Genomic DNA, 27,528 nt, shown 5'->3' on the forward strand with positions numbered 1-27,528 from the left:
TCCACCCAAGTTTTCCAGCTCCTGATTATTTTTTTTCACATTGAGTTCACCTCAGAGGGCAAATCATCACTTTCAATCCACCCAGATCCACCAAGCAATACAGTGCTTTTTTTTTTTACCTATTTACAGCAACTTATTTATTTTTTTTTCCCCTGTTATGATACAAATACAGCAGAGATGAGGCATCTGCCTCCTGTCCGGACCAGCATTTGTTCTGCACTAAAGCCTCCCAGGCTGACAAGCCATGTACAGTGTCCCCATCCTGAGCATCCTCAAGGACCAGGGATGGAGGGACCTTCATTCAGCAGGGGTTTGCACACCCCCAGCTACATCGCTTGGCTCTGAGCCGTCCCTCCCATGGCAATGAGGGGCTTTGCTCTGTCAGCATCACTCCCCATCTCCCCTGCTCTCTCCCCAGGGAATAACTGCCCCGAGAGCTACAATGAGATGCAAGGCTGGAGGCTGTCTGCTTTATGTGCACCCAGAACCAGAGGAATAACAGCTGTGGCTTTCCTCTGGACTGTTACTCTTGTTTTCAAAGGGTTGCCTTTGCACTGGTAAAACGTTACCATGTCAGCATTTTACACACAGAAGAGCAGCGCTGGATTGGGCTGGGATTTTGTCAAGACACTTCTTCCTCTGCCCCTCTATCAAATTTAAAAAAAAAAAATAAAAATATGTACACAGAATGAGAGGATGAACAGGTGCTTTTTTCTTTCTTTTGTAGTGGAAAAACCCCCAAAATCATCAAGAAGACTATTTACAGCTCCCCTAAGGTTTAAAGCTGTCTGTAGGTTGTTTTGGCTTTGTACTGGTTTTCAGCAAACAGGTTTTGGGCCCCATCGGCACAGCAAGGTGGGGAGAGATGGAAAGGGGCTGGGGGGGGGCGGGGGAGTGTAGGTTTTCTTCTCTGAAAAAAGAGGGAGGGGATGAGACCCCTTTAAGAGGGCCACGGGTGTGGGTTAACCCCACAATCAGCCTGTCAGCAGGCACATGTTTGGCTCACAGGTTTAAGAGGTTCAACCACAACAGACGCACCAGAAAAAAATAGAAGAACACATCCATCTCCCACGCAGAGGTTGTAGTTACAGCCAGGGGGGCTGCCAGCTCCTGGGGGTGACGCAGGGACCGCGGTAGAAGAGCTGAACGGGTGCCAGCAGAGCAGGGTGGAGCCCAGCAGGTCCCAGCATGGCCGTGTTGGGTCCCCACCAGCCCCACAGAGGCAGCCTGGGCTTCCTAGAGACATCGGTGGGGACTGGCTTGAGGCATCTCCACACTACCCTGAAATTCCTTTGGCGTGAGCTCAACCCGCCCGCGCCTGCCGACACGCACGCTCCTACAACCTGCGCCAGCACCGTTCCCCAAGGAGATTTTTTCCATCATCAGAGACCTTCCCTGAGTTTCTCCTGACCAATCTCCAAGCTGAAGCAAGAGGTAAAACTGCTCCCTGCATGGAGGCTTTAAGGCCACACACCGCTCCTACTTCTCCTGCCTTCCCCTCCCGCCCCCTTTTTTATTGGGAGGGAGATGGCACTGCATGGCCAACTCACTCATAGGGCTCAACAGCACCTCCAAGGTGAAGTGGAAAAAAGAAGGAACCCAAGGTCACAGTGGTGGCATTGGCAAGGTCCTTCTCTGTGCCCTGAAGAGGCGCTGGACCCCACAGCCAACAAGGGACATGGCAAACGAGCCCATCTGCTCCAGTACCTGCTGATCCCACGGTGACATGGAGCAAGGAGCCAGCTTCTTGCAAAGAGCCACACGAAGGGTCCACTGCAGCGCTGCACCACCAGCACCGGGCACATCACCCATCCCCAAAGCCTACACCACACCAGGCACCCCCTTCCAAATCCTTCCTGCTCTCCTCTCCCCATCACAGCCACATGCACTGCCAGCACCATGGGGTTTATTTATCCAAGGCAAAAGACAACAAGGAGCCCAGCTGCCCTTTCCAGTTAGCGTTGGGCAACAGCAGAGAGGGGCCTTCAAACTTCTACTGCCTCAAGACACCACGGCTCTGTGCAGCCTTTCAGTTCAGCCATCAGTCTGCATGTTACTCAAATTTGTTCGAGGAAGAATAGAAGAGGAGGACAGCGTGGGGGAAATCAATATTCTGTTGAACGTACCGGGCCCATTATTTGTTCCTGATTTATTTATTACCTGCACAGCTGCTGTTTAAACTGGCATGGCCTGGTTCTTGCTCTGCCTAAGTTTAACCCCCAGGTAGACTTTGAAAGAATGGCTGCTGTACCCCACGTGTCACGGCACCCCATGGAAGAAGAGGGAAGGTGCCTTACGGAGCCCAAGGCGGTGAACCTGTGAGGTAGGTAACATGATTACAATCTGAACAGCAGGATTTATTGGAATTTGTTTCAAAGATGCTTTTCTTTTTTTCTTTTTTTCTTTTCTGTCTGAATGGGATGAACCGGCAGCATCAAAAGCCCAGCGTGACTGGCGATGGCTGATGCCTTGTGTGAGTGTTCAGGGCACGAGCAGAGCCTGCCCAGTACTTGGTGGGGAAAGGCACAGTGGACTCTGGGAAACCAGAGCTTCGTCAGAGGCTTTTTTTGCGGTCCCCTGGGTGGCTTCAAGGCATCATCCTCCCAGGGACACCTGAAGTCAAAATTAATCTTGGAAGCAGAAATGCTAAGGACTCAACCAAAAAAATACTGGCCAAGCAGGGCAGATACTTGCAGCTGGCTGCCAGGACACTGCAGTGGCCTGGTCAGGACACAGACAATGGCTTTTGTCATCTGCTTTTGTGCTGCCCCTTGTATGCCACAGGCTCTCTCTTCTATGCCCCCACTGAGACTGGGGTTGTCAACCCAAACAAGCCCCAGGCACTGGCTCCCATTTTCCCACATCAGCCAAAACCAGGCTAGGCCACAGGGCAAGGTGCCACGGCCACAGCCACGGCGTGGGGCCATCCCGGAGGACTGCAGGTTGAAATGAAATGGCTCACACACAGCCAGGCTACCAGCCCATCACAGCCCTCCCCGGGTTCACCAAGGACACACAAAACCCTTATCCCAAAGAGCTTGAGCCACAAAGGACAGTTGTTCCTGAGTGACAGACCAACAGCAGGTTTGCTGGAAGAAAGGCCTTTGGAATCCAAGGTCCATCGCCCCAGTGCCACCAGGAGCCTTGTCATGAGATCAGTCTGTAATTATAACTCTTTTTTTTCAGTGAGATTTCTTTTAAAACCAGAAAGAGTCGGGGACAGGGCTTGCCTGCCCACCCCCGTCCTGCTGGTTGATCACAGTGTGGGTTTGTTCCTACGTACGAGAAGAGGAGAAGCCCCTTGGGGAAGAAAAGTGTTTTCAGCTGCTCGTGGAGAAGTTGGTGAAGAACCGGCGGCTCCTAGTTCTGGTGCCGCTTCATGTGGAGAGCTAGATGGTCGGAGCGGGAGAAGCACCGGCCGCAGGCTACGCACTTGAAGGGCTTGGCACCCGTGTGCTTCCGGTAGTGCCGGGTCAGCTCGTCGGAGCGGGCAAAGCGCCAGTCGCAGCCATCCCACGTGCACTTATAGGGCTTCTCACCTGTGGGGAAGAGCCACCGGTCACAGACGCTGCACAGCATCTTCCCAGCCTTCCCAAACACCCACGCACCGCATCCTCACAGAGGTGCCTGACCTCCTCCCTCTGGAGGGGGGCCTGGAGAGCACCCCAGGGATGCCCCGCTACACATGGTGGCCACGCGGATGCTTTAGGCTGCTGGGGTGCCCTTGCTGCAGCACACAGTCTGTGGCTACCAAGGGACCACAAATTGCTGAGCTACGGTAACCAGGTCTTGTCCACGGGCACCCCCACCCCACCCTGCTTTGCTTCCTAGGCTTGGTTTCTAATGCTGTTCAAGTTCCTGTTGGATTTTGGAGCGTTCCCACCTAAAAGAAAATCTGTGGTGGGTTTTTGTTTGGTTTCTTTTTTAACTAAAAAGACAAAAAATTCCTATGGGAAGTGTTGCTGCTCATACAGGTGTGGGGGGCAGCGGGAGGAAGAAGGGGGTTATACCATGTCAGTTTTCCTCAAAGCCTTGAGTCTTTGAAACCACCACCTACCGCTCTCTGCCTCCAAGTTCAGCCCTGCAGCAGCTCTCCACACACAAAACAGTTGTGTTTTCTTCAGAACACTCCGGTGACGTAACACCTCTGCCCTCTTCTTCCCTCCCCCACCCCCTCCGACCTCCCGCCCATACACACCTATTCCCAAACTGAAATCAATTAAATTGTGCAACTTCTCAGTCAGCTGGGAACCGGGCTGGAAAAGCCTGTGCCCGCTTCCAACTCCCTGCGTGCCCGGGTTGTAGAGCTGAACCCTGGCTGCAGCCCGCTCCGCGCATGGGTGTGGTGCTCTCAAATATTAGCCCTCGCTCTTAACAGCCTGAACAAGCAGGCAGAGTTCAGGGAATGTGCTGACTTTCCCGACCTCAAATATTTACCATTTCATCGGCCAATTGCTGAGCGCACCATCCCGGTATGAACGCACGTACACACGCAGTGTGCATGCACAGGCATGTGTGTCGTGCTCTGACATGTTTCCTGGTGAACTAGCCTGTGTGCTAGGCTGGCAGTGGATTTGGCTGGGAAAACATCCAGCCACAGCAAGATCTACACTGGCTTGCACGCACTGGACGAAATATGAAAGCACAGAGCGGTGGGCATCGAGGAAACTGGGCACCAAGACCACATCCTGCTCTCCAAACAGCCCCTGGGCTCTGGACCACAGGGGAGGAAAGAGGTGTAATTTGGTTTTTTTACAGCTCAGGTAAATACAGAACTTAAAGTCTATTTAGAGGCAGCACACTGGATGTTTTACTGGGGATCTCAGGGGTCGTGTTAGCACTCTAAGACAAAGGCGGGATTTGCACTGCGCAGCCACAGACATTGTCCCAGGCAGGTCACCTGGCTGGGTCAACCCTACCAAGGCCCTTTAGTTTCAAACAATAACAGGTTGATCTCCAGGGTAGAAACAAAATGCTTTCCATTGTCCCATGAGCTGGCTCCATCTCCCAGGACAGCACGGCAGGGCAAGCTCAAACAAAGGACCCAAACTGGCATTCCCAGCCCCCGGGAGGCGGGTGAGCAGCCACCCGGTTATATATTTAATCTCACAATGGCACCCAGGAAATGAATGGTGTCTCCAGGAGATGAATACAGCCCAGCCCATAGCAACGGGCAAACCACAAGAAAAGATCTCAGAGATCATATGCCTCTCAGCCCAGCTCCCATCAGGCAAGGAATCGAAAGAAAGGGGCGTTATTAACCCTTCCAGTGATGGAGCTGAAGTGGCATCGAGCACCCTCGGCTGGCAGGAGTTGGGACGGGCCCTGATGTCACAGCTCTGGTGCTGCGCTCAGCAAGGATGAGGCCTCAAAAGCAAAACATGAGGATTCCAAAAGTTGGCTACAGACACCCTGAACCTGCCTGGGTATGGCTCTGCTGGGTATGGTTCTGCTTTGGATTCCCTTCTTTTCACCTGTCCCACAACACCGCCACTTTTCTCAACTGCTCAGGTCACGTGCTCCTTCTGCCCTCCCCTCTTACAGGTGAAGTAGGAGGCAAACACACTTGGATTTCCATCCCAATTCTTGGGAAACCCAGAAAAACCACTGCATTTTATTGGGTTAAAAAAAAAACCTACCTGAGTTTGCCTGGGTACGTCTTTACGTTGTGACTTGCTAAGGACAGAGCCTGTCTCTGATGGGTCGTGTCTCTGGGCACAGAGCTGAGCCCCGTGCTCCAAACAGATGCGGAAAAGAGATATTTAATTTTAAAGCCTGCAGCCCTGAATAAAGCCTGCTGTTTGTGACAAATGCTTATCACCACCCAGCTCTCGGAGCCAGGACAATGTCCTTCCTGTTCCTTTCTTCCACCCCTTCCGTGTTGTTCTCCAGCCCACTCCTACCTTGGCCCTGCCAAAAAAATATTGTACCTCATGCACAAAGAAAAATTCTTTGCTGGCTTGTTCGAAGGACTGATAAGAGGAAAACGGAACAGAGCCAAGTGCAAGAACTGATTCCCAGCCTCAGGATGGGTTTTGTTCGTTGTTAATAAAAAAGAAAAGTGAACTCTGGGCCAGCTTAATTGCTTTCAGTAAAGATCAGCCCTTCTATAAAAGAGATTTATGAGGGCACTGATGGTTCCTGGACTACCTGGGGATCTGATAAAGTTTCAGGTATAATAAATGCCTTAATGAGAAGACCTCGTGTGCTTGAATGCACAAGTGCCACTGAGCTTGGTTTACCCCAGGGAAGCTGGTTTTGGTGGGAGCTGGTGCTCTGTGCTAGTGACCCTGTTTACACTGGCAAGGGCAGCCCATGGCACCTCTTCCCTCAGGAATGAGGGCACAGCCCTTCTGTACGTGTGTTTGGGGCCCTTCTATACATGTACTCAGCAGCTCCAGTGAAACACCGCTGGCAGCTGCTAAGGGCACAAACACAGGGCACGAACCATCTGGCAGCTGGCACACAAAGAGAGATGAGGAGCGTCTTTACTCTCCTTGGGAACAACAGGGGCACTTGACACAACAGAAACAGCCTTTGCTTCCTCAGGGGAGCATAGTTAGATGCATCACACACCTTTATGCAATCTTTCTGGTGGCTAAGCAGGATCAGACCTGGCTAGGATTTGGGAGATCTCAAAGTAAGAGCATAGACTGAGGCACCTCCTCCTTGCAATCCATCAACTTGAAAGCCTCCAAGAATTCTCCTAAATTCTAGACCATCCCTCCTGTCCTGGCTTTGTCCCTTCCTTTCTCATTAATAGAGAAATATGAAGAGCTGAAAAAGTCCTTGATTGCTTGAACACAACTAAAAACATCAGGGTGTTATCAGCACTGCTTTCATTTTAACTCTCAAACACAGCATTCCATCTGCTGCTACAAAAGAAGTTAACTCCATCCTGACCAAAACCAAGACACCTCCAGAAGCCCAGCAAGTGCACACAGCAGCGTGCAGTCGCTACAAACCAGTGCAACCGTGGGACATTTTTTTACATCAGTAGATTTAACTGTGCTCCTTACCCCAGTAACCATCACAGATTGAGGTAATCAGCCTCTCTGTATTATTACTGCCATTAACAGGCACAGTCTAAGAAGCACAGGCTGGCAGCTTCCTGATGCTGAGGTGCCCTTACCTGTGTGAGTCCTCTGATGTGCCTTCAGGTGGGAGCTCTTGGTATAAACTTTTGTGCAACCTGCAGAAACAGAGGAGATGTAACAACTTCCCTGTGAGAAAGCCCTTGCTCACACAAATCCAGAACATTCCAGGTTAGGGACAGAGCAGCCTGAAAAGCTCGCTGGGTGACAGCATGCAAATAAGCCTCGCTCTACCCGTTCTGTTTCAGCAGCAACTAAAGAGCATTTGTTCTCCAAGAGAGACCTTTACCACACTCCATCTTTTGCCCTCAACCCTGACACCCTGACAATTGCATTGTGCTGGCAATTAAGACAGTGTTGCAGGAAGAGTCAGGCACAGACTTTCAAACTCCCCCTTCCTCCACCAGGTCTTTGGGGCAGGATGAAAACATTAAATCCCCCACCATTAGCTGCTGGCTTTGTGTTGCCGTTTGTCTCGCTGGATTCCAGACGTAACTGATATCACTACAGCAAGGCTGGAGGCAAGATGTGTTTTGTAATAGTCCCAGCCTCAGCAGATGTGGTAAAATGTTCCAGGAAGCAGGAAACGCCAGGTATGCTGTGGAGCCACAGCTTGGCTTTCAGGATCCGGAATAAAGCCAGTGGGAAGGGGTTTTTTTCTGAAGATCAGCAACAACAGGTTGCTGACAGGCTTCTAACAGAAACACTGTGACTTTGGCAAAAGTTTCAACAACAGGCACCTCAAAATGCATTATTGCTAGTTCCTCACTTCAGCTGGATCCAGTTTAGAAAAGCTTCTCATGCTGCCTTTATGGTCCTGCTTCTCTGTGTTTTGACAAGTACATTAAAATAGGAATTTGAATTTTTATGACCTGCATAAGCAACGTAGCTGTCTGTTTCACTGTGGTGCTTCCACACAGCCTAAAGAAGCCTGAGATCAGCTCTGCATCCTGTCCTACTCGGGAGGTACAGAGGCAGTTAGCTGCCTTACCCCTCCCCGTGGTAGGAGAAATAAGGATTGGTGGCCCAATTGAATTCAGCTTCTGATGCTCCAAAGCTTCTGAGGTCCCTCACACTCAGATGAGAGATGAGGTATACACGGGACCAAGGACTGCCTCCCTGCTGGGCACGGGAACTGAGTCAGCTGAGCAGCCAGAGCGTTTTCCAGACCCAGAGGGAGCAGCACAGAGAAGCCAGGGCAGGGCATGGCTCAGCTTCACCTCCCCACGAGCACGCAGAAGGAAGAAGTGCTGGGGCCACCACCTGGAAACGCGGATCGGGGCTTTGCAAACAGGTCTCCCCAGTTCCTCCAGTTACCGGCGTGAATTCGGCGTGCCTCCCGCCGCTTCCTCACGCAGGCTGCGTCAGGAAGACCTGCTGCCCCTGCCTTCAGTCCCGACTGGTTTCACCTCTAGCTGAACCTCAGTGCCAAGGATTAGAAGAAGCCTTCCACTGTCTCTGCACGTACACCCTATCGAGCCACACGGTGTTTATTTAGCACAGGTCGTGGGGTGTTTTCAGCAGCACAGGTGTGTTCCTGCCTCCCCATGCAGGCCAAAACCCTGCTGAAAACCTGTAAGCTCCACCTTGAGAATGCATCCTGCAGGATGGGACTCTGAGCAGTTCTGACAAGAGTGGAGGGGTCTGTCTCAGAGCAGCGATCCACTCACACCCTTCATCTGTCTCCTGCCATGACCAGCAGAAGGCAAAAAAATCAGCAGGAGCTGTTAACTACAAAAACAGGGGTACAACTTCTGGCTCAGAAAATCCCTTATCTGCAGGTTGCCAGAGGCTGGGATGGTGTAAGCACCAAAAGGTCTTTTTAAACATGTCCTATTTTTATATTCTTCCTCAGGTCACTGCTGGAGACAGGATCTGGGCTAGACAGGCCGCTGGGCTGACCTATGACAGCCACTCTTGTGCCATGGAAAGAGCACATAAATCTTGTGGGAGGCAGTTAGGAAATTACTCTCCCCAGCCCACACACCCCCCATGGGAAAACTGCTAATCCCCAGCAGCTCTATGGCTGGGGCTCAGCCCAGGAAGTGGGAGGTGTGTGTCCCTGCACATGGACTGGTGATTTTCAGTCCCTCACGCTGAATTCACTGGGGTTTCTCACTAGGGACACAACTGCTTCTCTCCTGTGAGGCACGAAGGAGAGTTTGGAGCTCTGGGTCCCACAAGCTCTCTGTGCACAGTGTGGGAATCCCTACGAGATCTCCTCCTGCCAAGGCATCACAAGGTCTTTAGATGGATGTGTTCATGCAGTGAGGTGACACACAGGGAACAGCTGCAGCTCTGGGCTGATCGTCACCCTGAAATGCCTTCCCACACCGTCCTGATGCCGTACGTGCAGCCACTGAAGGATATGACACAGCAATATTCAGCCCATTGCCTCTTTAGAAGAGGAGAATCAGGGCCACAGAGAGAGAATGTAAAGGCTGCTTATGGAAATTACTTGATGGTTCACCACTCATTATGGGAGAGAGGGAAGGGAAAGGTCAGGGAGGAAGCCAGCATGGTTTCACCTGTGAAAAGCATGTGGCTGCTCAGGGTTAGGAAAGGCCAGAGCAAAACAGGTGGCTAAGGCAGCAGATTTCCAGAGGCATCCCTGTGCTTTGCAGGAGCTCGCTGCCTCTCTGAGTCAGACTTGCTTTTGCTAGAGTGCAAAGAGGGAAGGGAAGGGGAGGGGAGGGGAGGGGAGGGGAGGGGAGGGGAGGGGAGGGGAGGGGAGGGGAGGGGAGGGGAGGGGAGGGGAGGGGAGGGGAGGGGAGGGGAGGGGAGGGGAGGGGAGGGGAGGGGAGGGGAGGGGAGAGAAAAAAAGGCATCAACTAGCACAGGCAGGATAGACCTCTTCTACTCCCTCAGTGGTGGTAGGAACCCCACTTCCCTGGGGCTTTCCACCCAGCTCCATAGCTCCCCTCATCACACAGACAAAGCAACTTTGGATTAAACTCCTGCAGAGACCCAAGGCAGCTCCCAACCTCAGTGCATCGAGAAGAGACACTCCCCCAAAGCCAAGCCAGTGATACAACCATGAGCATACCTGGGTAATCGCAGTGATGGATCCTCCTTTTCTCCAGCTCAGGGTTGTTGCGTCTGTTGTACTTGGGGGTCGGCATGACAATGTGCCCTTGGGAGAGGGTCCCGAGGCCATTGGAGACTGGGGGGACCTGGGATGACTGGACCAACTTCAGTCCAAAAGTGGCTTCATAGGATGGTGGGGGAGAGATGGTGTTGATGAGCTCCGGTTGATTTTCTGGGCTGCCAGGCTGCGAGTTGGGGGGCGAAGGGGGTAGGTTCACCCCAGGAGTAGGGTAGAACTGCCCTGACATGTTGAAGGTTCCCTGTCCCTGGGACACGTGAGGGTACTGCTTCACTGGCCCTCCTGGGTGGACAGGTCTGTGGACCACACTGGACATGGTGTTACCTGTGGACATAGTGACGCCGCTGAGACTGTTGATGGCTGTGGTGGTGTTGGAGGAGGACGTCAGAGTGGTAATGTCAGCGCTCCCGTTGCCAAGAGGCATCTGGTAAAGCTGGGACTGCTGCGGATTGGTGGACAAGGGGATCTCAGAGGACATCTCCTGCTTGATGAAGATGTTGTTCACTGCCACTGACTGAGGCATGCTGAAGACACTCGTGAAGTCGGGCAGGGTCTGCGTGGAGCCGGAGGCAGAAGAGCAGGGCTGGGAGAAGCTGGTGCCAGGCTCCGTTTTGATCTGTGGGAATGACGTCAGGGGTTTGGGTGGCCGGTAGAGTCCAGTGCGCAGGTGTGTCGTGTCTGGCAGGATCACGTTGATGTTCACGCTGTACGGCGTGGAACTGGGCTTCTCTGTGGAGAAGAACTCGTCCACCACTGAGGCACTCTCCCGGCGGTACTTCTTGTCTGGCAACATGGGGAGGGATGGCATCTCGCTTGAAAGGTACTTATCCATCTCAGATCGCGCCTACGGCGGAAAATACGGACAGAAGAACTTGTGAAGGAGTGAACTTGGCACACTGGTGGTGAGACCCCAACGAGTACTTAACCTAGCAGGAAATGGAGAGAGCAGCAACAACAGCCCAGGAGCCGCGGGCTGTCGTGATTAGCTTCAGCCTCTGACTCAGGCAGACTCCCCAGGAGTGAATCACTGTCCTCTGTCCCACTTCCCTCCTACCTATCTGCACTGATAACAAAGAGTAAGCTAGACAGGAGATGCAGTTATGAGGAAAATATCGCCTGATAAAATGGAGCTGAGCTTTAGGTACAAAGCCTGGGTCACAGGAGACTCTAACTCTGGAAATGGGATGAAATCAGACACACTGCTCCAGGCAGCCTCACGCTTTGGGTGTGTTGGGTCCACAGCCCACCTTATATCTCCTTTAAACTCCACAGCCTGAGATGAAGACATTCACTTTATTCTAGGACTGTATCTTTAATTAACTGAGAATATTCTAGGACAGTATCTTTAATCCAGAATAATTTGGGCTGTAGCCCTAGAAATCTAAATACTTTTGCCACTAATTCAGCAGACCATGAGCCTAAAATGGAAACTGCCAGGAATACTGGTACTGTCTTGTAAAGTGACTCAGCCCTCACCTAACCTTTGGCTTAGTTCTAGCTTTGCAGAGCTGTTTTTACAAGTCTGGGTGCTCCAAGCTAACAGGACTTCTAGCTCAATCACCACTTGCCAGGTTTCTTCCCCTCCTGGTTCCTGTCTGATGCGGCATCCCACTGGATCCAGGCCCAATAATTCAGCAACCTGATGGAGCAATCCGCTAGGAAATTCATCCCCTGGCATTTGATGACTCAAGTTCTGCTCTTTGTGGTTAAAGATACCAGTGCTAATGCACTTCTATAAAGCTCCAGCCTTTAATTATGTGGTTATCCATGTGTCAAGCTCATTGCAAAGCCGTGGTAGACTCATTCATATGTAGAGGAGCTGGCAAAACCACCAGCTTTCCCTGGCAGAGCCTACAGTGCACTTCAGGAGAGCAAGTTGATCTCACCCCACACCCTGCACGCTTGAGCTGAGGTTTTTACAGCTCTGAACTATGTCACTGGAGCACAATGGGCCAAAATCATCCCTGCCACAACTTCATTGCTCTTAACAAAGCTGGACAGGACCCAAGAGATTTCGTCGCCCTTTCCAGCGAAACACATCACCTGTGCTTCCAGCTAATTCAAAGAGCCTTTGCACTTCTGCAAGCCATACTGGGAACGCATGGGTAAGCTGGCTTCCACCCAAATCCAGGTATGCACCATAAATACATCCTCTTCTACCTGGGTAGAAGCTCAGAGCAGCTGGGCTTGGAAGTGCTAAGCTGCACTGGAACCAAGCAGGGTGCACTGGGACTGTGCTTGCTGCAGTGCTGTGTGTGCATGGTGTGCTGTAAATCCTCTCCCTCCTCGTCGAATGTGCAGGTCCTGAAAAGTCTCTACCCTCATTAAGGGGAGCTGTGTGCTGGCAGTACAAGCTTGCTTTGGGTCACATCCTCACCTAACTTCCTCTGCTAAAGGCAGCCCTTCCTCCAGCAACACCTCTCCCTACTCCAGTGAGGAAACCCTCGCTCAGGCATACCCTAGAGCTAAGGCACCAGCAGCAGGAGTGGAAGAGAATCGGAGACCCCCCAATCTTAGTCCTTGCAGACTGGTCCAAAACCCCTGATTTCCTCTCTGCTCCCCCCTGCAGCGTCCAGCCTGAGGGAAAAGGGTGCCGAAGCGTTGGGAGCTGGACGCTGCATGTTCCTGTCATGTGCATGTTCCTGCCATGTGCACCCACACTGGCCTGTTACTGTTACCCTTGGGAGTCAGCTTGCTCTAGGCAGTACCAGAGGCTCCAAATGCCGTGCATACCTGAGCAATGAAACGACCCACTTGCCAGGAGTGGGGGCAGGGGGAAGGTGTTGGATGCCTTTTACTTCTGCACTCCCCTTATCTCTGGCATTTAACTTTCTCACCTTCAGTTCCCAAGGGAAGGTCTCACTCAACAACTTGACTTGGTCCTTAGGCAGCAGTGACCAGGCAGGTATACTAAATATAGAAAGGCACCGAGGGCCCTAATTTCAGATCCAACACCTGCATTCTCAGCTAGAGTCCCTCTGTCCAGTGCCTACCACCCTGTTCAGTGTCTCCCAGCCTCCCTTTCTCTAATGACCACCCCTACCTGCAGAGCAAAGGCTTCTTCCTGTCATCCCATTAAAGACTGATAATTCTACTTCTGACCCTGAGCAGCCCCAAGGACCTGGGAAGGAAGGAGGGTGTTAAAAGGCAGCTGGTCAGCAGAATAAGAGCAATGGGCTTTCATCACACAGGAAAGGACACCCTGCAGCCTCACTGGAGTGTGCTGACACCTAATACCAAGCTATTTCCCTAAGCACCTCCCAGCTAAGGCTCTATCCAAAATCAACTTCTCTGTCCACAGTCAGCGGTCAGCACAGTTGGGATGACTAAGTGCTGACACGTCTGGGTGGGATCCAACTCAGGTGTCCTGAATGCAGGTGTCTTGATCTGGCTGTAGCTCAGGACTCCTTTCTCAACCTGTGGGGATCCAGTTAATGGAGGGACACGGAGGAGATGGCTACGGACATGCCTGGGTGCAGGGGGCTTGCACAGATGGAGACACCGCAAGCAGGAGGACCCCACCCAGGGGGAGGGGGTGGAAGAAGGGAGTGGAGGTGCCGCCACATCCTCACCAGTGGGGCTGGGTGGGGAGCTGGATGGGGAGTCCCAGCTCAGTCTCAGAGGGGATTTAGCAGTACCTCCCACCAATGGGGCAGAGGCGTGCAAAGGAAGGACCGAGAAAAGCACTTCACCTCGAGAATGAGTGGTGGCATCCGCTGCTCCATCCTCATAGGCTGCAGCTGTGGGCAGACAGAGCTGGGTTAGTGGGGTGGCCTCCTCACACGGCCCAGCCACCCTCGCAGGCCTCCCAACCAGCTCCGGCCTCGGAGGGCCTCGCCCCCCACCACCTCTCTGTCCCCCCACATCCCCCAGCACCCCAAGCTGCCCGTCCTGCCAGGCCACATCCCCTTCGCTCCCTGCTGGCACCCCCACCCCAACACAGGGGCCGAGGACCGTTTCCTGCCATCGGTTGATTTGCAGCACACAGCCAGAGCTACTCCTGACTCTGCTGCCCCAGAGGTGTGTCCCAGGGCCCTGGCCAGGTGCGAGGGGTGGTCTCTGCCACCCACCCTGGGGCCATGGCTCAGGGAGGATGCTCTCCATCTCCCGCAGGCTCCTGGCTTTGCAAGGGAAGAGCCGGCGAGGGCTCAGCCCAGACAGTCTGACAGGGCAGACTGGCCTTGGTGTCACCAGCCCCCAGTGACTGGAAGAAACATCTCCAGAAACACCTGCACACTTCACCCAAGCTCCTTCACAGGAAACACTTGGGTCTGCAAGTGGCGGTTTAACTGCCAGGCCCCTTACTTTGAGGTCAACCACACCAAGAGACTGACAAAGCCCCCTGCCTTCCAGGCCTGCCTCAGTAAGCCTGCAGGCTCCTCAGCCAGCCCCAAACTCCTCCTGGAAGCAGGTTGCAGCCCTGCCTGGGGAAGCTGAGGACGTTGTGGTGGGCTCACATGAGACAGCATTGACCTGGAATGATCAGCCCATCCCTTCCCTGCCAGCCACAGGCAGGGAATTAATCCTTTTCTTGCCTTTTTGAGAAGGACTGAATTTATCCTACAGCCAGGGAACTCAGTTCATCTCAATACTGCAAGAGAGAGACCAACTGTGACCTGATGAAGAAACCGCCAGTGCCTTCAGCCTGAAAAGCCACTGGGTCTTTAGTGGGTTCAGTGGCCCAGTTTCCCCTACAGTCACTAGAAAACACCATCACCAGCATCACTGGAGACACAGATGAGACACAAGGTCTGGAGGAGGGCATGCCCCAGACTCCACCAACTGCATGGCCAGGGGCTCCAGCAGCCCTTGTCATCACAGTTGTAGGTCAGCAGCTCCAGGAAAACAGTGAGCAAAGGGGAAATACAGGCAGGGCAGGCAGGCATCAACGAAACCACTGAGAGTTTAGAGGCAGCCAGATCTTAGGTTTGCCCAGGAGGGAAAAGCCAATAAGGTCAGCCTTTTGTACAAATATATAATAAATAGCATAAATATATATATTAACTATAGTGACGTTTAAATAAATATAGGTAATAATATAATGTAAAACATAACTCTAATAAATAATATAAATATGCATATATAATAAGAGCACTGAACTCCTGTGGTATTTTCCCCTCAAAGTCATAGTATCTGTTCATGACCACAGAAGGGGGTCTTTTCAACCAAGCAGGAAAAGGAAAGGGGGTAGAGTTCTGTCCGCTCCAGATGAGGCTCCAGTTTGTGTCACTGGACCAGCCAGACCATGTTACACTCAGCACTGGCACAGCCCAACCTGGGACCCAGCCACCAAAATTCCCTGGAGGGCAAGATAACCTCAGCAGCCTCCAAAGGAGCTGTCTGCGGCGAAGCGGTGTGAAATCGGTGCAAAGCCAGCCCTGGGAGGCAGTGGCTGGATGAAGAAAGCAGGTAACAGAGCCCTGCATCCTCTAGCTTCCTCCAGAGCAGATTCTCCTGTGGCTGATAAGTGCTGACATGAGCCTTTCCCTTCCACCATCTGCCAGCTTTCATAAATCCTGCGGGAGCCTCCTGCCTTGGAGATGTCCATCCTTCTTTCAGATACCGTCAGAGGCAGAGTGAGGTGTTATCAGAACATTGACCAATACACACAGGGTCCAAGACAAACATTTCTTGGGACAATGCAGGAGAAAACGGCGCTTGAGCCAACCAGGCCATTGTTTTGCCAGCAATTAACCGTGAGCATCGTTAGACCCGCGCTAGGCACCGCAGGCTGTCGAGGCAGGAGACGGGACGTGTCTTTCCCATGATTAAACGCTTTCTAATCTGAAGTTGATAAATAACAAACCGCCATAGAAACATCAGATGTTGTCACCACACGGGCAGCAGCCGAGAACAAGGAGAGAAATCAATGTTTGCTGAACAGGCAATGAGCTTGTAAAGTTGGCAGAGGGAGCGGTTGAGGGGGGGGAAGGACTCAGCGAGGAGGGAGCGGGGAGTTTCTTCAGTAGTTGGCAGCTTTGAGCCCTGTGTTAGCCCCTGTCCGGAGACAGCAGCCCCCATCCTGCTCTGCAATGCTGGGAGGCATCAAGGCAGCTCCCCCTGACCCTCCCAACTGGGTCTCAGTCTCTTGCTCCCAGACACGATGCTGTGCTGGTCATTGATGTAAAGAACTTCTGGGAAAGGGATGCAAGAAAATCACCAGCTTTGCCTGTGCATCTCGGCCAGCAGCAAGTCTCTGTAACGTGGGGGTTCACAGGACAAGGGAACAACAGGGTACCCATTCCAGGTGCACAGGGAGGGAGGAGGGCTGTCTCTTTGGGGTGAGGGACTCTCCCTGAGCACAGGCATGTGTGGGACAACGGTTGTGCCTGTTGTGCCCGGGATTACGCAGTACAGCCGCTTTCTCATACATGCACCTGCATGAAACTCCAGCCTCCAAGGGAATCAGCAAACAATGGGGAGGATAATCATCAATCAAAACCCACGGCAAGTACCTGGCAGTACCCCTTAAAAGGCACACGTTATAAATAGACCATATTTATATACAGATTTGGTTCAATATCAGCATTTATTGTCTCCTAGTTAAATATTGACCTGAGTAAATATTTGTTTCTCTGATCATTTGGTTTTGATACTGACCTCGATCAACGTTTTCTGTTTGTTCCTCAAGTCTTCTGGAACTCTCTGCAAAACGGGATTAGCAAAGAAACCCCCAGGACTCTTCCTTTCAACTACACACAGGGCCAAATGTTTAGCTGCCTGAACTAACAAAGCTCTCTGTGCTTTTGTGGGTGGGTGCTGGGCTGCAGAATGCCCCAGGTGGGCTACTCTGTTTGCTTTATCTCCTGGTTAGGAGCAACTCCAAGAAACCAGTGCCACCCTTGAAGCATTCATCATGTAGTGGCACAAGGTTCATCCTCACTAGTTTTAGCCAGCTGGAAAGTAGGCACCCAAGCTGAAGTCTCTGTGCAAGCGGTCTCTGAAGACCATTGAGAAGACTGCCAGAGCTGATCTATCCCAACAGCTTTCCATATTGAACCTTTCACAGCTTCCCACTTGCAGGAGCAGCACCTAGAGCAAGACAAGGCCACAGAGATAAACCCTTTCTCCAGGTGTCTTCCAGGAGCTCATGAGTGGCCACACTTGCTCTGGAGGATTATTCTGGTTACTTTTTTTCTGTGCTTGTGTTTGAACTTCCCAAGGCAGTTATCACCTCTCAGAAGCAAGGAATTTTCCTGAGGCCAAGAGTCACCATCGAGGCAGATGTGGGCAGCTGGAAGGTTGGCTGAGCCAGTAGGCAGTAACATTTCCAGCAGACTTGCTGACTCTGTTTGCTATTCCTTTCCTCTGACAACTGATAAAGACTCACTCAAAGGCAATCCACCTTGGTTATTTATCACAGAAATCATGCCGCTACAGTCAGCGATCCCAAAGGCCAAAGAAACCAGGAAAAACACCCTCATCCAACTCCAAGGTCAAGGGGCTGGAAGAGGAGCGTTTTGAAACAACCAGGCTCCAGCGGGCTCAAAGAGACAACGCAGAAGCCTTTCAAAAAATCAAGCTGTAAACTGAAAAGCCATAGGCTGAAAAAGAACTAGCAGGGTAGACCTGGGAGACACCCAGCTTGCAGAAAGCTCTGTCCCAGCCACACCAGCTCTAGACCTTACTGAAGACAGTGGCTGTTCAGCCCATCTGGCCTCAGGCAGGTCTAGATGAGGGTGGGACATTAGAGAAGCTCCAGACTGGTTTCCCTTTTTGCAGAAGTACCACACACAACCTCAGCACTGGATGGAGCCTGAAGGCAGGTGGGGAAATGGGGGACAGCCCTTTCTCCTCAACCATTGCTCTGCCCCAGCAGGAGGGGCATGGAAGGGAAGGACATGAGGACTTCAGGCAGTCATGCCTTCAGACACAGCTTTCTATTCCTGACTTGATCTTGCTCAGCAAAGTCTGGGGTCAAGCCCATCAAAGCCAGCCGGAGGTTTTCCATCAAGCTAAGCAGGCACCCACTGTTGGAAGCAGGAGGCTGAGCTGGGTACACTTCTGCTGTGAGCTGGTACAGCCCCACATGGATGTTTTTTCTAGAAAGCTGGTGAGGTCTTGTGTTGTTTCAACTTCTGAAAGGTCGGGAAGCTTGGAGCTACTTCAGCCCCAGCCAAAACATACAGGAACTCAAGTGTTCCCCCAGTTTATACATGCATGCAGTGAAAAGTTGAATTTGGATAGCCATGCAGACCCTGCTGGTACCATCAGCCTGAAGCAGGTCCACCTGCAGCTCCATTTCTCCTCAGCTGCAGCCCCTGCTCCAGCACATCTTCTCCACTGAATCTGAGAAGATGGAGGCTCTCAGATGTGTCCAATTCCCCAGGATGACCGGGAGAAATTTATCCATCTGTTTCTAGCTATTGCATGGGCTTAGGTCACTGGGCTTGTCCTTGAGCCTTCCAGCTCCCCTCTTGTTACACATCTGTGCCGCAGGCCCTGAAGTGAGTGTGACATGTGAGATGCTGCTAGAGCTCATAGGAAGCTTCCCCAGCTGGGTTATGGGTGGGATTCATTCCACCTCACTCAAACCATCTAGAAGCTCACACTCATCACCTCACCTCCTCTGATCAGAAGAAAAGCAGCACATACACAGGGCAGTGTCTAACAAAGGCAGAGTGAGTCATCCACTGCCTGCTGGGGCTTGTGAAGTCCTCCTGGCACTCAGGAAGCAATAAAACAGGCCAAAAAGCCTGTTCTTCCCCTTACTGTGCTCAAGGCAGACCCAGTACCCCATGCACTTCTCGGACAGCAAATCCCACTGTCCTTGCGGCCCTCAACTTCCTCGCCAAACCAGTTAGTGAAACAAAACAAAACAAACCCTAAGGCAGGTGAAAACATTGTGTTTGAACGAGTGGAGTAGGTCTCTGGGCCAACTTCTTTCTTCAGAGCTTGCACAGCACCTAGCAGGGTACAAGGCCAAGAAGGTACTGCCAGATTCAGGGACTGAGGGGGATGTTGGAGCAGGACCATGTGCTGCAGCTCCTTCTACCCTGTTTATTTCCTAGCATCTGCCCTGCTAGGAGGGTCCTTCTGTGTAGCCTGAGAGTAGAAAGCCTCAAAGAGTTTCCTCGAGATCAATTCCCTTCAGCTTAAACCCTCTCTGTCAACATTTTCCCTGTATAGAAGTAACTTGCCAGATGCTGTCAATTCAAAGAGACTGGTGATGGCACAGCCTGGTAAATGGCAATTGACAGTTCCTGTGGACAAGGCACCAAGCCTTGGAGAAACTCCATCAAGAGGATTTTGGAGCCCCCAGTTTCCCAGCCCCTGGGAAACGCAAGGGCTGTGACGCTCATTGCATCCCAGAGGTGGCTTCAAACACTCAGCCAAGCCAACGATTTGGAGCTCTCCCAAAACCCACCACACAAACCACGAAAACCCAACACAAAAAAGCTGAAGGTTGCTCAGGATGAAATGTTACATTCTAAAACAACAGCATTTTGAATGATCAGTTGGGAAGAGGAGATGCACTGATTTTCCCATTCCATTTACCAAGCTTGGATCATGTCCACATTTTAGAGAACACCATCAAACCTTCTGCTCATTTCAGGAAGGATTTTCATTTGAACATATTCATCCATCCCAGGGTTCAGCCCCCTAAACTGTCCTCAAGAAGCAGCAGAACAGAGAATTATAATGTTGTACAACAGAATTAAAACGATGGGCATATGGCTGGTGAGAAGGTACCCACACATCTCTGCCCTCTCCAGGATGGGTTCAGATTCATGAAACAAAATGCCTTGGGTGTGACAGATGCGATAATGGATGGATGATATCCCTTTCTCCTGCAGTGATAAGTACCAGTGTGTTTCTGAACAGCTACACTGGGAACAATTCCTCACCATTCTTTTCTCCTGCTTGTACTGCAAATGCCACAGAGATCAAGGTCATTAAGTGCATTTTAATACTTGCAAATCCTGTCCTTGGTGGAAACTTGAAGGTCCTCATCGCATTTTAAAACAAAACAAAACAAAACAATAATTTCCAAAGAATTCCTTTCTGAATTTAATGAAAGATTCTTTGTTTGAGTTTCAATCTGAGCTTAGAAGGGGCTGGACCTCTTTGATGTGGTAAACAGCCCATGGGGTTGGTTTTTTTTTTTTGAGAGAGTTTTCATGCTAGCTCAAGTTCTGAGAACATCTGAATTGCAAACATTAGTTATCCAATCCCCAAACATGAATTGTACCCTGTGACTCATGTAATTCACCAATGGAGCACAAGAAAAGCAAATATTCTAATCAAGGGGCTCAGCTAACAAGACGGTCGTAAGTGTGATTATTTGCAGTGGATGGGTTAGATAAAAGAACTCACTGGACCAAAGAACGAGAACAAAATAGCGTAGGTAGCTGACCAAACAGGTTTGAGAGGGGAAAATTCACAGTTGGTGATGCACCAGCCAGAAATGCATTACCCCAGACCTTTGTGAGTAATTTCAGATGAGTGTGTTTGCTTCCCACACACCGTGCAGGAAGAGTGATAAAGGGAAATCCGTTGCATTTATTATGGAGTCGGAGTCCCCTGCTCATTTCCTCCCTTAAATACCTGCCTTTTCAGTGCTCTACAAAACCAAACACCACAACCAAGGCCAGCCACCCCACAACATGCTTGATCTAGCTCATCTGCATCCTCTTCCGTGGTGGCAAGTGGAAAACAGGTCCCAGGGAGGGCTGCGCGGGACGACAAGGAACAGGGCACCTGTAATCTTCTCCTTTCTCAGCGCTGTCCCTTTCTCTCTGCTCCCCACCTCACCCAGCCAAACTTCCCCCAAGCAGAACAATCAGCCTTTGTACCACCGGGACAAAGCCATTGTGCTCCAACGAGCTCAAAGTTCGGCCAAGCCGTTTCATCCTACACCTTGGCTGCTTCCAGCAGCGCCTGCGTGCGCACATGCGGGGCCTCTGCCTCTGGAGGGTGATGAAAAATCAAACAACAACAAACACCGTGCCTGAGATTCCCCCAGACTTCCCAGTCTTTGGCACACACTGGTTTTGTCCAGCGGTAGGAAGCTCCCTGCTGACTTCAGACCTGTTCCCACAAGAGGATCTGATCTGCAGTGAGCCCCTCACCACCAAGCCGGCACAAGGCCGTGTGGGCAGGCATCCTGCCTGGGGACTGCCCCTGAGGGTCTTCCTGCAAGAGTAGAAGGGAGAAATTCATCCTTTTGGGGCACTCTAACTTAATTTCCTGTAGCCCTGCAGACACCTGCTAGACGGAAAGACCATCAGACCAGCAAATGTGCAGGTTGATCCCAAAAGCATCAGGTTTCAGCTGATCCCAAAGCCCAAAAGGATCCCTCCCTGGTGAAATCCCTCAAGCCAGAGGCCACAGAGGTCTCAGCCACACCGGCTGCCAGCCCACCATCTTGTTTTGCACTGGGAGGGGTCAAGTGAGCCCGTCCCTCCTTGCCCAGCCTACAACTTGGCCTCTCTGTATCACCAATCTGTTTCTGCACACCCCTCAAGCCTGCTCAGGCTTCGAAAATTAACTCTTCCCAGCGTTGTGCACACTTCTGAGGACCCCAGAGGGCAGAACATTCCAGACACCCAAGGTGGGGTGGGGAAGTTCAACTTCACGCTGCCCACAAAAGCACACTCCATGAACTGAGAGGCTCAGGCGGAAGAGGAAGGGACTGAGTCACTGAGCCTGGGCAGCTCACACCGCCCTATTCCCTTTCCACACCTGTTTGCACAGTTGTAAATGTGGGATCCCAGCAGAGGCCTGAGCTCTGCTCCACCAGCTGAGCCAGGAGCTAAGGATGGGTGAGGACGGCCGGCAGCACAAGGCCCCTGCCGGCGCTGTGAACCGCGGCTCGTCTGACGCGTGGCCATGCCAGGCCGGCATCATCCCTCTGCTCTGTGGGGCTCCGGCAGAGGCAGGCAGGGGAATGCCTGTGCATCGCTGTGCTGCAAGCTCAAAGCCTGTCACAAGCAGGCACAAACCCACCCAGCTCGTGTCTGTGGTGTCCCCATACCTGGGGCCACATTCAGCAACGTGACCTAGGGACGAGGACGACCCCCTGGCAGAGGACAGGATATTTTCAGCCCCCTCTGAGCACCTGAGGAGTGACATTAAACTGCAGAAAGATGCTTGGGCTCAGCTGCTCACAGGCACCACAAGCTGTCACCATCTCCTTACAGACCCAGAGTAAAACTGCACAGCTACCATCTCCCCTTTCCCTACAAAGAAGCTGAGTCCGTGCCTTGCATGCAACTCCTGACAGCCTGAGGAAACCAATCACTCCTCAACAGCCATGCCCTGGCCTTCTGCATCTCCACTAATGAAGGACTCCTCCCTGCTCCCAACACAAACCACATCTGCCCAAGCAAGACCCATCACCTTGGCTCCAGCTGGGCTTTGCAAGATGCAGGAGCACCGTGGAGCAGGAAAGCCCATCCCTGGTCCAAGAGAGAGCCACCGTCATCGCCCCAGTGCAGCTGCATTCATGACAAGGATGTGACCAAAGGAGATGCAGGACACGGCATACACAGCCCTGCAGAGACAGACCAGGATTGAAACAGCTCTTCCATTGTCCAGAAAGCTGGAGCACACCTAAAACATTTGGCCTGACTTCTCCTATGATACCAGAAGCAAAACCCCCTGCCAGAGTAAAGGCAGGGGAACACCATGGCACCTCCATCTGCTCTGCTGGAAGGGTCTGGGAAGTGCCATTCATGGTACTGAGGATCTGACATGCCAGGGAATGGCACCATCCTGATACCATCACAAATCTTGGAGCACCTCTTGGATACTGGAACTGTCTTCTCCCTAGAAGAGCCCATCACCCAGCCCCTGGGCAGGGCAGAAGGGAGATGCACCAAGCACAGGGGTGAGAAACTACCTACAGGGTAGGAACTAGGCTGAGAGGACACAAGGAGAGCTGTTTGCTACAGTTTCTCAGCCTTCAGCACCGTAGACCACCTGAGGAAAGTGGGGCTATCCCACAATCTTCCTTGTCATACCTGGCAGCCTCTGTCCTCACTGGGTGCTCACCAGCCTCAACACAACTGCCCATGGGGCTTCTGATACAGGTAGACAAAGGGTTAAGTGAGGCTGCAGATGTCATCTCTGTCTTCCCAGCAGATTTGCCACCAGGTTCTGGCCTCGCTCCACACTGCTGCAAACCCAAGTGACCCTCCAGCATCAGACAGCAGCTCTGAATTCACAGCCAATACGATCTATCGGGACAGGCACTGCCTCCCCCAGATCCTCAAGGACAGGCAGTTGCACCCAGCAGGAGATGGTGGGGCCAACACTTCCCAATAGCCCCCGTTCTCCTCAACCTTTAACTGTAGCAAACCCAACCATGGAGATGAGCGCAGACCATCCCTTCCATCTTTACAAGCACCTCATGCTCCTCAAGCACAGTCTCCAGCACTGAACCTACTGGCAGGGAGCAAGGAAAGTGCCATCTTCCCCACCATACCTTCCTTCTAGAAACATCCCCAGGATCATGGAAACTTGGAGATTGTGATGTCATTTTTGAGGAGTGCAGGGATGGGTCTTGCACCAGGGATCACATGGACACCCAAGGGAGACCATGGCATAAACCCAGAGGTGGCTCCAGGAAGCTTAGGAGGGATGGGGTGGCTTAGAGGACTTGGCAATGGGGTAGCTCATCTACCACAAGGTCAAGTCCAGCCCCAAGGGACACAACCACCCGTCTGCCCAGCAGCAGATGATCCCAGGAGAGATCCCCAGCCCTGGGTAACAACAAGGTGCCCAGGAGCATCTTTGGTTCATCAGACCCGGAGAGCAAAGAGCAGCAAGGTGGGAGCAGCAGATGAGCCCCTACACTCCCACAGACCCTTTCTTCTTTGGGAGAGGGGGGAACCTGACAGCTGCACAGTTCTGTCTCCTCCTCAATGCTTCCCTGAACATGCCTTGCTTTTGGGGTTCATCAACTATTGGTTTTTTACCTTCCTTCCAGCATCGACCTCTTGAGATTGAAAGCGGAAAGGTCTGGTTTGGGCCGCTCTGACTCAAATCAGAAAGGAAAAGTGCTTCTCTCTCACAAGCCCTTTTCTCTCCTCTTTTCTCTGTTTGTTTGCTTTTTAATTTGGGGCAGGGCAGCTGGAAAGGCAGAGAAAAGGGAAAAGCTAAGCTTAAACTCCACAAAGGACCTATTCCCCCCTGACTCAGAGCGAATAAAATTTTCAACAGCAAATAGCTCCCACCTTCTGCTCGTGTTTGAGAAGCGATTTGTGGAGGTGGGAGGGGAACTTTGCAACCAGCACGATAAAGAGATTAGAGTTTGCTCCTTCCTTTGCCTGAGATCAGCCAGACCGAAGTCGAGAGAGCAGAGCAGCGGGGAAATGCCCCGTGGGCGAAAGCTGGTGCCAGAGCTCTGACAGGTCACAGCCTTTTCCATAAGTCCTGTCAAACTGCTCTAATAAACTCCCTCCCTGAGCAAAGCCTTTCCCAGACGTGCAGGCATCCAGCTTTTCCACCCTCCAGCTAGTTCAGCATCTCTTCTACGAGGATTGCAGTTTTGGGCATTCATTAGGAGAAAGGGGGACAGCTCATGGGAAGCTTCTCCCCAAGAGATATGGGGGTTTGACCCTGGGTTGTCAAGGTTTTGCCACCCTGTCATGCTTCACCCAGGGTGGCTTTGCAAACTAATCCTGCCCTGGCTGTTGGGGACTGAGGGGGTGATGGAGGGACCATGAGCAAAATGGTACTGAGCTCCCAGCCCGCAGCTTTCCAGCCTCTGCCAGGGACCCCGTTGTTCATAACAGGGACGCAGGATGGTCTGAGGGGCAAAGGGATGACACCTCTGGTCAGACATGGCCCAGAGATGCCTACAACACAGAGCACACCAGAGGTGGGATTGCATTACTCCAGGGATCAAACCAGGGTGAGAAACCCCTCTTCCCTTCAGGGACCAAACCAGGGTGAGAAACCCCTCTTTGCTTCCAAGGGCAGCAAGGACGGTGTCGTGGGATGAAAGCGTTTCCAACCTGGGTGGGCTCTACATCCCCACATTCCCCTAAAAGGAGGATGAGAAGGCAGCACAGGGCTGGCCAAAGCCAGGGGCACCACTGCCTATCCAGCCCTATGGCCATGGCCACAGTGTGGGGCGAGCACCAGCTCTGCCACCTAATCCCACCCGGCAGCCGGGGTTACAACGGAGGAGAGAAAGCAAACCTCGCCCTCCCCGCAGAGCAAACAGGGAGCTGCTGCCCTTTCGCACCAGGGACGGGGCCCCGGAGATAACCCACACCTTTCTGAAGAGCCACCACCCACCCACCCTCCGACTTAGATAACCCACCCGAATCTAGCACTGAGGGACTGGGGCTCCGGCAGCCCTGGGGTGACAGGGAGAGGTGCCAAGCTGAGACCACCGCAGGGGAAGGAGGAGGGCACTGCCCGGCCCTCTCCCCACCACCCCATTTGGACCCCCACGTCTACCACCTCTCCCGGCCGCTGTGGATGCGGGATTGCTAGGGAACGTGGACATATGGCCGTGGAGATGCACCTCCCGCTGAGGGACGGAGCCCCAACACTGGCCCTTGGGCCATCGGCGCCACTGGGAGAGGGGAAGTGGATGCCCAACCCCAACCCTGCCCCATGCCCACCACGGGGATTCCCTCCTGGAGGTCCCTGAAGGACCGGCAGCTGGGATGAGGGGGATCCCTGCGGGGCAGCCATGGAACAAGGGGCCGGAGCCGCCCTCCCGCCCTGATCAAAATGGCGCTGGGGACGCGGGGCGCAGAGTTAATCATTAGCCCGTGGCAGCGCCGGGCACCCCACACCCCAACTTGCCCCACTCCTTGCAGGGGGAAAAAAGGGGCCAAACCCATGGCAGCAGGGTGGGAGCAGGTCTGGTCATCCCCTGTCCCATCACGAAGGGCAGCTGAAGGCTCTTCATAGTGGGACGAGGGGTCCAGCACCCAAAACACCATTGAGGAGCCCAGGATGGGCAGCGGGGCTTGAACGGCCCACGACGGGGGGCAGGCATGTGAGAGGGGCACACGGGAAGCAGCACCCCAAAGCCATTTATCCAGGAGTTTATCTCCAGCCCATACCAGGGTGGGGGGGATTGCAAGGAGCCCACTTCCCCCCACCACAACAGCGGAGAGAATAAATGTAATAAAATAAAATAGAAAATAACCTCCTGTTCCCCCAACACACCCCCAGCCCCCCATCACACACAGACACGGCGACCCCACCGCCCACGTCTTTCCCAGCGAAGCAGCGGCGGCGCAGAGCCCCTCAGCACCCCCCTCACCTGCGGCCCTGGGGGAGGGCGACCGAGCCCTGGCCGTGGGGAGCGAGCAAAACTCAGGCTCTCCTCCAAAGCAGGCACCAGGGCGTTTCGGAGTGAAGCAGGAGAAAGGAGGGGAAAAGGAAAGAACAAAACAACCCCCAAAACAACAAACCCAAAGCAACAAACCAACGAAACGAAACCCAACACGCCCAAGAGAAAATCCAGCGGAGGGGGAAGCCACGAGCGTACGAAGCGACCAAGGTGTTTGATCAGAGAGTGGGAACACAAAGCCGAATTAAGCCCAAAAATCCAGGCTGGGGTTTGTAGGAGGCGACAGCAGCCTCGGCGCACCTGAGCGGGCAGAGCCGAGCCCTTCCTGCCGCCCCACGGCAAACCACCCACTGGCCTCCGCCTTACCTGCGCCAGGTCGGGCAGGCTTTCCAGGGACCGGGAGGGGGGTTTGATGTCCTCAAAGACAGGGGGGTCTTCTCCAGGTTCCCCTGACATGGTGACTGGCTTCAGCGGCGTAAACGCCGAGGCGTCCTCGGGGAGCGGGGTACGCAGCACCAACCCGCTGCTCATTCCTCCCGCGCCCCTCGCACCCGCTCCCCACCGGGGCGGGGTAGGGGTCGGGGGGGGGAACCAAGTCTTATTTAAAAATAATACTTAAAAAAAGAAAAATATGGAGGGGAAGGGGGAAAAAAAATAGTGGGAGGGGGGGAAGAGGAGGAGGAAGGGAGGAGGGAAAGGGGGGGGAAAAAAAATCCCTGAAGGCAGAGCCGAGCAGAGCGAGTTGCTAATCCTGGGAGGCCAGGTGCCGGGTCAGGGAAGGCTTTACCTGGCTGCGGGAGGAGGAACGCCAACCTGGAAGCGTCGGCGAGGCCGTGTCAAGCCAATCAGGCTCCCGCCGATCACCCCACTGGCTGCTCCACCGGGCCGCTGGACGATAAAAACCCGGCAGCCGCAACGGGACGGCAGTCGCGCTTCGCCTCGCCGCCAGCCACGCTCTGCCACCCCGCCGGGATGGCATCCACCGGCCCACCGGTACCGCCTGAAGCCCAGACCCCTGCCTCAGGGCTGGAGCCCGGCCGTGGGGCTGGGGAAGGGCTGGAACG

At 53.1% G+C, this 27,528-nt stretch overlaps 1 protein-coding gene across 1 annotated transcript; it reads right to left on the minus strand.

Annotated features, from left to right (window-relative positions):
* Positions 1–3,360: 3,360 nt before the first annotated feature.
* LOC311195895 (Krueppel-like factor 5) lies at positions 3,361–27,070 on the minus strand (the record flags this gene model as incomplete). The annotated part of the gene is made up of 5 exons (XM_084269343.1): positions 26,831–27,070; positions 13,893–13,940; positions 10,141–11,044; positions 7,133–7,192; positions 3,361–3,539 (listed from the first exon to the last, which is right to left on the minus strand). The coding sequence occupies exons 1-5, from the start codon at positions 26,993–26,995 to the stop codon at positions 3,361–3,363; spliced, it is 1,356 nt and encodes a 451-aa protein (XP_084125469.1). The 5' UTR covers positions 26,996–27,070.
* Positions 27,071–27,528: the final 458 nt, after the last annotated feature.

Source organism: Gallinula chloropus, assembly GCF_964237585.1.
Source record: "Gallinula chloropus genome assembly, chromosome: 11".
In the NCBI taxonomy this organism is placed as follows: Eukaryota; Metazoa; Chordata; class Aves; order Gruiformes; family Rallidae; genus Gallinula; species Gallinula chloropus.